The sequence below is a fragment of the Cervus canadensis genome, chromosome 28 (genome assembly GCF_019320065.1).
Source record: "Cervus canadensis isolate Bull #8, Minnesota chromosome 28, ASM1932006v1, whole genome shotgun sequence".
Classification (NCBI taxonomy): Eukaryota; Metazoa; Chordata; class Mammalia; order Artiodactyla; family Cervidae; genus Cervus; species Cervus canadensis.
Genome location: NC_057413.1, coordinates 48454723 through 48465270, shown reverse-complemented (window position 1 = coordinate 48465270; position 10548 = coordinate 48454723). Strand labels below are relative to the sequence as shown.

Below are 10548 nucleotides of genomic sequence, written 5' to 3'. Positions count from 1 at the left end.
ATCTAATTCCCCAACCAGGGATCAAACCCTGTGCCCCCTGCAGTGGACACAAGGAATCTAAGCCACTGGACCACCAGGGAAGTCCTGAGCAGAGGTAGATTTTGAGAGTCTGTGCAGGAGGAGAGGGAGGAAGAGTGGGGAGGGGAAGGGAGGCATATCACAGAAGGCCCCTCATGTCAAGCCTCAGAGCTGGAATTCTATTCCCCTTAGTCAGCAGTTTTCAGACTTTCATCTTCCAGGAGTTCCTTAAAAATGCAAATTCAGGCAGCAGCTGTGGGCGATGAGATACCATTGAGTAGGAAACTGATTGGGGTGTTTAGGAAAATCAGACAGAGACAGCAGAGTAGACTGGAGATGGGGAAATGGGTGGGCAAATTGAGGTATTAGAAGACGGTGGAAATTTAAATGATAAGGAAGAGGAGGAAATCATGAGACAATTTTGAAATTCATGAAAATTATGAAAACTTTGGAAATTGGATGGAGGCAGTCAATGCTGACTATCTGTGCCACAGGGAGACCAACAGCCCTGATGGCATTTATGAGAAAGGCTGTGGTGGCCTTGGGCTTCCCAGGTGGCTCAGTGGTGAAGAATCTGTCTGCCAGTGCAGGAGATGCAGGAGACTCAGGCTCAACCCCTGAGTCAAGAAGAATCCCTGGAAAAGGAAATGGCAATCCCCTCCAGTATTCTTGCCTGGAAAATCCCATAGACAGAGGAGCCTGGGGGCTACTGTCCACAGGGTCACAAACAGTCAGACATGACTTAGCGACTGAGCATGAAGTGGCCTTGCTTAGAGAGGGTGTATATTTAAGCTCCTTCAGAAGAACCAAATAGAAATTTCTGTAGGCAGTTGGAGACAGAGGTTGGAGCTCAAAGGTGGGTTGCTGTGGTTAAGATTCCTCCCTTCTAATGCAGAGGATGATGGCTCAATCCCTGACATGGCCCAAAAGATTTTTTAAAAAAGCATTGCTGTAGATTTTGGACTTATCAGCCTCAAGGTGAAAGCTGAGGGTGAAAATGGCTGAGACTCTAAGAGAGCAGAGAGAGCAGTGGGGACTGAAGACTGAACTCTACCACTCTGGGTTACAAAGATAGAAGTGTTCACAGAACCAGAATCCTAGAACCAGATAAGACTCCTCACAGACGGAGAAACTGAGGTCCAGAGAGCATGAGTGTCAACTTCAGGTTGCCCGTTGGTTAGAGGAGAGCCTGGTTTTCAGCCTGAAGTTCCTTCCTTTTGCTTCTGTAGCTGTTCCCAGTGCATACAGGGGACAGCATCTCCTTAGGTGTCATTTTAGACCCATCAGCAAGAATGTGCTGATAATTCCAAAGTGTTCTAAACGGTTAAAAGCCTTCCCCTTATACAAGAACTGAATTGAGGCACCGGAAGAAAGAAATTTGATGAGTTTCTCAGCTGGACAGGGACATGAAGTCCTTTTCTGATAGAGCATCCAGCCCACTGCAGAAATGCCCATTCACAAAAAAATTTAAAAAAATAAAAATTAAAAAATTAAAAATAAAAGAAATGCCCATTCACAACCAGGGCTTGCTTGGTTTGTGTCGCAACTGAGTGGAATGGGTCTCACTGGCCCCCACCACTGGCTGAAGATGGAGTGAGGTGAATGCCAGCCAAGCACTGGGGGTCCAGACTAGGATACGCTTGCTTGGCATGTCTCCTGGTCTCGGCCTGGAGAGTGGACACAAAGGGCACTGCAGGCCTGCTCCCCCTCCTCTGGCAGTTCTATTTTGGGGTTGCCTTCCTCTGGTCTCACTTTCCAGAAAGGTTCTAGGGTGCTGAAGTCCCTTACAGCTGCTTCCCACCAATCCCACTTCTCTTGATTTCTCCCCCTATCCATATCAGGGTAGCAGCATGCCCAAGTGATCTAGCATAGAAATAAACCTGTTTTGCTTTACAGTTAATCTATTATATGGCACAGACATTACTTTGTGTCTACACAGCAGAGACGTTACTTTGCCAACAAAGGTCCGTCTAGTCAAGGCTATGGTTTTCCAGTGGTCATGTATGGATGTGAGAGTTGGACTATAAAGAAAGCTGAGTGCTGAAGAATTGATGCTTTTGACCTGTGGTATTAGAGAAGACTCTTGAGAGTCCCTTGGACTGCAAGGAGATCCAACCAGTCTATCCTAAAGGAGCTCAGTCCTGGGTGTTCATTGGAAGGACTGATGTTGAAGCTGAAACTCCAACACTTTGGCCACCTGATGAGAAGAGCTGACTCATTTGAAAGACCCTGATGCTGGGAAAGATTGAGGGCAGGAGGAGAAGGGGATGACAGAGGATGAGATGGTTGGATGGCATCACCGACTTGATGGACATGGGTTTGGGTGAACTCCGGGAGTTGGTGATGGACAGGGAGGCCTGGCATGCTGCGGTTCATGGGGTCGCAAAGAGTCGGACACGACTGAGCGACTGAACTGAACTGATGATACAGCACAGTCAAGTTTTATGTACATTTCCTGAACGTGTATTTTATTCTTTTTTTTTTTTTTTTTAAGAATTTTTGCAGGGAAGATGGGGGAAGGAAGAGAAAGCAAATAAGCCCAGGTCAGTCATCCAGCTTATTACAACATATTTGTCAGACAAGAACTTTTATTCCTTGGAAAGTGTTCCCCTGAGGCATGTAATTATTTGTTCACAAAAGGTACATAGTAGCTGTTCAGCTGAGACTTGCTGGCAAAACGAATCCCAGAAGGAATAAGGGGATAAGATGAATAACTTGGACACAGTAAAGTCCCAATGAGGAAATGAAACAACGCTGGAAAATGAATGAGCAAGGACACACCCCGATGGTTCCCAGGGCCATTGCGTCAATCAGGGCACACCTGTAGGTAGAGAAGCCATCAGTGAGCAAGAAGTTCTTTGTCCAAGGTCTCCCCATCCACCCCCACCCATACCTGTTTGGAAGCAGCAGCCCAAACAAGCAGAGAAGTGCCCTTTTTTAAAGGTCATAGGAAACTGAGATGAGCAGCCAGGCGAGCTGAAAGCCAGCAGTCCCTGGCTGTCACCCCCAGCCCCGACTAGGGTGCTGTCCCTTCCCTCATCTGCACAAAGCCAGTTGGGGAGGGTGGGTAGCAGCCACAGCGGAAACCAGAACCTTGTGGGGAGGCCAGCAGCCCCAGCTCCTGGCCCGGGCAGGCCACGTGTTGTTATGGTTTGAGTTGACCAGCTGGAATCAGCGGGGGGATTTGTAAGGAAACCACATTAATTAGGAAAAAGCAAACAGGACCATCCCTTGTCCCTCGCTCTGCCAGCCCTATTCTCCCAGTTGCTCTCACGGCCCCCTCCCACCGTTGTCTCTACCCTATCAGCTCTCTCCACTTTCCTGAGCCTTTTTGCAGCTGCTGCTGCTTCACAGCGAACATCTGTGTGGCTCTTGGCTCTGACCCCCTCTTCCTGGGCGAGGTGGGAGGAAGGCTGAAAGAGCAAGCACACTCATCCACAGCTGGGACCAGGACCTCCTCAGCCCCAAAGCCACAGACAGGCTGACCCACCCAGGGCTTCCTAACGCTTGCTTTTGCTCTGACCTGAGCTGGCTGTCCCATTGGCCAGCAGCAAGTCACTGAGACAAAACAGATCATCTTTGCTGCAAGTTTTTCTTGGCAAAATGAACATTTTCCTGGGTTCCTCTGTTATGAATGTTTCCCTGAACATCTTCATTAGGATAGTTTACTTGGGACTTGAGTTCTCTCCAGGTTTAAGATCTAGGGTCCAATAAGGACCCCAGAGGAAAGAAGGAGGATTTCCTTGGAAAATGGGGTGAAAGCAAGGGGGATGGGTTCCTGGGAAGAGGAGGTGGACAGAAGATTGTGTCAGGATAAGGAGTTGTTCATCGGCCTCCTTTCTCTCACACATGCGCACAGAGTGTAACATCTTGGCGGCCTGTTCCAGGACTGCCATTGCAGCTGGAAATAGTTCCTTCCCGTGCCTGAGAGTGAATCTGCCAACAGCCCTTTGACTCTTGAAAGGACCTTCCCATTGGGCAGCAGCTACGATTTTGCAGCCCCCCAGAGAAGGGCCCTCACTCCATTATATCCCACAGCACAGTTGTACTTGAAAAAACAATAGTGACATAAGCCACAACCTACTCAACTGGGAACAAGGTATGTAAGATTCACTAATGAAAAAGAAGATGCTATTTTTGGAGTAGGGAGATAGGTCTTCAAAAATATGTTTGAATTAAATGCAACCTAGTGGTTCAATGGTTAAGACTCCTGGCTCCCAATGCAGGGGACCTGGGTTCCATCTCTGGTCAGGGAACTAGATCCTGTATGTTGCAACTGAGAGCCAGCACGCAGAAACAAAATCCTATGCGTCACAACTAAGACCCAGCACCAGGCAGAAAAAAAAAAAGCAACCTAAATGCCTAGTAATTGGGGATTGATTAAGTAAGTAATGGCACTTCCAGACAATGAAAAACAGAAAAAGAGACCAAACAGAGATTCCAGAAATAGATCTATATCATATAAAATGCAGTAGGGTAAATTATAATTTTTTAATAAATGATGCTGGCTCAGTTAAATATCACCATAGGGGAAAAAATGAATCTTAATCCCAATCTCAGACCACATAATAAAAGAATTCAAGATGAGTTTAAGACCCAATGTGAAAGTGGAAGATAACATAGGAGAACATCTTCATGACCTTGATGAGGAAAAAAATTTAAATAAAAACCAAACAAGCCAACAACAAAGGAAAGAAACCTTATAAATTATATGATGTTAAAATTAAAAACACTGTATATCAGTTGTGATAAAAATATACAGTTGGTGTATACACACACACACACACACACACACACACACACACACAGTTGGGGCTTCCCTGGTGGTTCAGTGGTAAAGAATCCACCTGCCAATGCAGGAGACACAGGTTCAATCCCTGGTCCAGGAAGATCCCATATGCAGAGCAACTAAGCCCATGCACCACAACTATTAAGCCTGTGTTTTAGAGCCTGGGAGCCACAACTATTGAGCCCATGTGCCACAGATACTGAAGCCTACATGCCCTTGAGGTCATACTCCACAACAAGAAAAGCCATCAGAATGAGAAGCCTGAGCACTGCAACTGGGCTTTTCTGATAGCTCAGTTGGTAAAGAATCTGCCTGCAATGCAGGAGACCCCAGTTTGATTCCTGGGTCAGGAAGATTCCCTGGAGAAGGGATAGGCTACCCACTCCAGTATTCTTGGGCTTCCCTTGTGGCTCAGCTGGCAAAGAATCTGCCTGCAATTAGAGAGTAGCCCCCACTGGCCACAACTAGAGAGTCAACACAGAACATCAAAAACCCAGCACAGCCATAAAAAATGAAATTATTGTTATTTTTTAATTAATTAATTAATTAATTTTACTTTACAACATTGTATTGGTTTTGCCATACATTGACTTGAATCCGCCATGGGTGTACATGTGTTCCCCAAATTATTGTTTCTTAAATACAGTTGACCCTTAACAACATGGGTTTGAATTGCATAGGTCCATTCACATGCAGATTTTTTTTCAACAGTAAATAATATAGTACCACTCAATCCTTGGTTGGTTGGTCCCATGGATATGGAGCAGTGATTATGAACAAACCTCATATAGGAGGAAGCCTGTATACAGAGGTCCAACTACAAATTATACTCAGATTTTAAACTGCATGGAGATTGGTACCTAACCCCTACATTGTTCAAGGGTCAACTGCAGTGTAAAAGAATGAAAAGGCAACCCACAGAGAGGGAGATGACATTTGCTATACATACATCCAACAAAGGACAAGTATCCAGACTACATAAAGAACTTCTGCAAATCAATAAGAAAGACAACCCAACATAAAATGGGCCAAAGACTTGAACAGACCCTTTACAAAACAGGATATCTAGATGGCTTGTAAATATATGAAAAGTGACTCATCCTCATTTAGGCATCAGAGAAATGTAAATTAAATACACAATGAGAACCTACTCTGTGCTCACAAGAATGGCCAAGATGAAAAGTACAAAAAAAATCAAATATTGATAAGGATGTGGAACAACCATAATCAGTAAAACTACTATGGAAAACTGTTTGGACTTCCCTACTGACGCAGTGGATAAGAATCCACCTGTCAGTGCAGGAGACATGGGTTTAATCCCTGTTCAGGGAAGATTCCACATGCCAAAGAAAAACTGAGCCCTTGAGCCTCAGCTACTGAGTCTATGTGCCACAACTACTGAAATCCATGTGCCTAGAGCCTGTGCTCTGCAACAAGGGGAGCCACCCCAATGAGAAGCCTGAGCACCCCAAAGAAGAGTCCCCCTGCTCGCCACCAACTAGAGAAACCCCTTGCAAAGCAACAAAGAGCCAGCACAGCCAAAAATTTTTAAAATTAATTTAATTAAAAAAACTGTTTGACAGAATCTACTTAAGATGAGTATACGCATACCCTATAAGCCAACAGTTCCACTCCTAGATATATCCTGAAGAGATGTTTGCTCTTGTATTCACCAAAAATCATATAGAAGAATGTGTATCACAGCATTATTTGTAACAGTCCCAACTGGAAATTATCTAAATTCTATCAACAAAAGAAAGGATAAGTAAATTATAATATAATCACAATGGAACATTATATGAAATGAGAATGAATGATGACAACAATGTATAATAAAAATGTGGGTGAATCTCACAAACCTGACATTGGTGAGCAGATGAAAGTAGATGGAAAAGAGTACATGCTACATGAGATTCAATTTCTATAAAGTTCAAATGCAGGGGAAAAAATTTATGGTGTTAAAAGTCAGGATAATGATTACCTTGGTGGGGGGTAGGGGGTAGTATCTGGAAGGGGACACTAGGGGAGTGCTAGTAATGTTCTACTTGTTGGTTTGGGTAATGTGTTCCCTTTGTCGAAATTCATCAGTTGTACACTGATAACTTGTATACTTTCTTCAATAACAACTTCTTTTAGGTAAAGTCTAGTCTCTTAGCAAAATCTGGTCTCACAAAATTCTTTTTTCACATAGAGACTAATTACAAATGGATTCACAAAAAATAAGGGACTTCCCTGGTGGTCCAGTAGTTGAGACTTTGTGCTCCCAATGCAGGAAGCCCAGGTTCAATCCCTGGTCAGGGAACTAGATTCCACATGCTGCAACTAAGACCCAGCACAGTGAAATAAATAAACATGGACTTCCATGGTGGTGCAGTGGATAACAATCTGCCTGCCAATGTAGGGCACACAGGTTTGATTTCTACTCTGGGAAGATTCCACATGCCAAGGAGCAACTAAGCCCATGTGCCAAAACTGCTGAGCCTGTATACTTAGAGCCTGTGCTTCACAACAAGAGAAGCCACCACAATGAGAAGCCCTCATACTACAATAAAGATTAGACCCCATTCACTGAAACTAAAGAATAGCCCACTCAACAAGAAACATAGATCCAGTGCAGCCAAAGATTAATCAAAAAAAGAAGACAAGACAAAGAAAATACACAGTATTATTTCATTTTGCTGAATGCAAATAATGCTTATGTCTGGATTATGGCTATTTATTTTCTATTCATTGTTTCTTTTTTTTTTTTTTTAACAATGATCACATTACTTATTGTAGAAAATACAAATTTTTTTTAATAAACTTTGATTAAATTAGGATATGATAACAAAGAGAGGGTTAACATTCAAATCTTTTGAATCACTGTGTCCAAAACAAACCCTGGATGGGGCTCTGTTACTGCCTTGATCCCAGTTGATCTCCAGAAGCTGGGGACTCGTAAAGAAACATGGGGTGTGGTACAAGCAGGAAGGGTTCAAGGTCATCTGTACAGAAGGAAAGGAAAAGCTACCAGGACAGCTGAGGACTTTCTGCCCTAACTAGAACACCTAGACATACACACCACCAACTCTCTGCTCCACTCCTAATCCATGTGTCTCACCTTCTAGATTGACCATTCTCTCAAGTTCCCCCTTTCTGGGACCTGTCTTTGCTGAATGTGACGTTTTAAGGAAACCCAGTGCCACATATTTCCTTCTTTCCTCTTAGTTGATACCACTCAAGTACACCATACAGCAGCTGCTCTGCATCGTCTTAGTCCACCAACGTGACAGTCCCAACTGGAAGATTGACTCCTTCCCTCCCCTCATCAGACAGCGTGCTCTGCCTTTTAATAAGCCTTATTTCCCCATGTATGAATCAGACTAGGATAACTAGAAATTCCCCCTTCAAGTGTGGAAAATAATATCCTAACCACCATGTGGAAGAACTGAGGTGTGAATGACTTTCCTTTCTTATATAGCTCTAGAGGAATATTCTGTTCATCCTACAAATCCGAAAGATATAAAACTGAGCTTTCTTTTTGGTACTATAAGTTTCGTTATTAGACAAGTACATCAAAGTTGTGAAAAGTACCTAGCACACGGGCATCTCAGTAACTGCCTTATTAATAAATTATGGTTATTGAGCACTTATGTTTTATCTCATCTAATCTTCACAAAAGCCATGGAAAATAGGTCCTACTTACTCACTCAACAAATATATATTGCATTCATTATGTGTCAAGCACTATACTAAATGCTGGAGAAATGAGAGTCAACAACAAAACCAATGTCCTTGGCTTCATGGAGCTTACAGTTTGGTGGGGAGACACATGTTACACAAACTGATACAAAACTGTAACTGAACAGGGTACTAAGATGGAGGGGATTTCCTGGTGGCTCGGTGGTAAAGAATCCACCTGTTAATCCCCAGTCTGGGAAGGTCCCCTGGAGAAGGAAACAGCAACCCATTCCAGTATTCTTGCCTGGGTGATCCCATGGACAGAGTAACCTGGCAGACTACAGTCCACGTTGTCAAAATAGTCGGACATGACTTAACTAAGAAAACAACAACTAAGATGGAGAGATATCTGGTGCTGAGAACTAGTAACAGGGAGGTTAAGGAAGACTAATGTGGAAGTGAAGTTTGAGCTGAGCCCTGAGAATAAGTTTTAGTTCGGTTCAGTTCAGTCACTCAGTCATGTCCAACTCTTTGTGATCCCATGAACCACAGCACGCCAGGCCTCCCTGTCCATCATCAACTCCCGGAGTCCACCCAAACTCATGTCCATTGAGTCGGTGATGCCATCTAACCATCTCATCCTCTGTTGCCCCCTTCTCCTCCTGCCCTCAATCTTTCCCAGAATCGGGGTCTTTTCAAATGAGTCAGCCCTTCTCACCAGGTGGCCAAAGTATTGGAGTTTCAGCTTCAACATAAGTCCTTCCAATGAACACACAGGACTGATCTCCTTTAGGATGGACTGGTTGGATCTCCTTGCAGTCCAAGGGACTCTCAAGAGTCTTCTCCAACACCACAGTTCAAAAGCATCAATTCTTCAGTGCTCAGCTTTCTTTATAGTCCAACTCTCACATCCATACATGACCACTGGAAAAATCATAGCCTTGATTAGATGGACCTTTGTTGACAAAGTAATGTCCCTGCTTTTTAATATGCTACCTAGGTTGGTCATGACTTTCCTTCCAAGGAGTAAGTGTCTTTTAATTTCATGGCTACAGTCTCCATCTGCAGTGATTTTGGAGCCCAGAAAAATAAAGTCAGCCACTGTTTCCACAGTTTCCCCATCTATTTGCCATGAAGTGATGGGACTGGATGCCATGATATTAGTTTTCTGAATGTTGAGCTTTAAGCCAACTTTTTCACTCTCCTCTTTCACTTTCATCAAGAGGCTTTTTAGTTCTTCTTCACTTTCTGCCATAAGGGTGGTGTCATCTGCATACCTGAGGTTATTGATATTTCTCCCGACAATCTTGATTCCAGCTTGTGCTTCCTCCAGCCCAGCGTTTCTCATGATGTACTCTGCATAGAAGTTAAATAAGCAGGGTGACAATATACAGCCTTGATGTACGCCTTTTCCTATTTGGAACCAGTCTGTTGTTCCATGTCCAGTTCTAACTGTTGCTTCCTGACCTGTGTACAGGTTTCTCAAGAAGCAGGTCAGGTGGTCTGGTATGCCCATCTCCTTCAGAATTTTCCACAGTTTATTGTGATCCACACAGTCAAAGGCTATGGCATAATCAATAAAGCAGAAATAGATGTGTTTTTCTGGAACTCTCTTGCTTTTTCGATGATCCAGCGGATATTGGCAATCTGATCTCTGGTTCCTCTGCCTTTTCTAAAACCAGCTTGAACATCTGGAAGTTCACGGTTCATATATTGCTGAAGCCTGGCTTGGAAAATTTTAAGGATTACTTTACTAGTGTGTGAGATGAGTGCAATTGTGCGGTAGTTTGAGCATTCTTTGGCACTGCCTTTCTTTGGGATTGGAATGAAAACTGACCTTTTCCAGTCCTGTGGCCACTGCTGAGTTTTCCAAATTTGCTGACATATTGAGTGCAGCACTCTCACAGCATCATCTTTCAAGATTTGGAGCAAAAGGTCAGCGTCAAGTTACCAGAATGAAAGACCCCTTGGTGAGGGCAGCGCAGCTTGGGGACTGTGCGGGCAGCGGTGGGGAGGGGTTGGCACACGAGTATTAATTCCATCCCAGATCTGTGAGATACCTGATGTTCCAGAATCATTGT

The 10548-nt window shown here is 43.9% G+C and overlaps 1 protein-coding gene across 2 annotated transcripts in view; it reads right to left on the bottom strand.

The window, feature by feature from the left end:
• Window positions 1-2627: 2627 nt before the first annotated feature.
• Window positions 2628-10548, bottom strand: part of RSPH9 (radial spoke head component 9) — a 38115-nt gene continuing 30194 nt past the window's right edge. Inside the window, exon 5 of one of the 2 annotated variants that reach the window (XM_043449754.1) lies at window positions 2628-2839. In XM_043449754.1, coding sequence (XP_043305689.1) covers window positions 2825-2839 — 15 coding nt within the window. In that variant the 3' untranslated portion in view covers window positions 2628-2824. The remainder of the gene's footprint in view (window positions 2840-10548) is intronic. The other variant, XM_043449755.1, reaches the window with a different exon arrangement.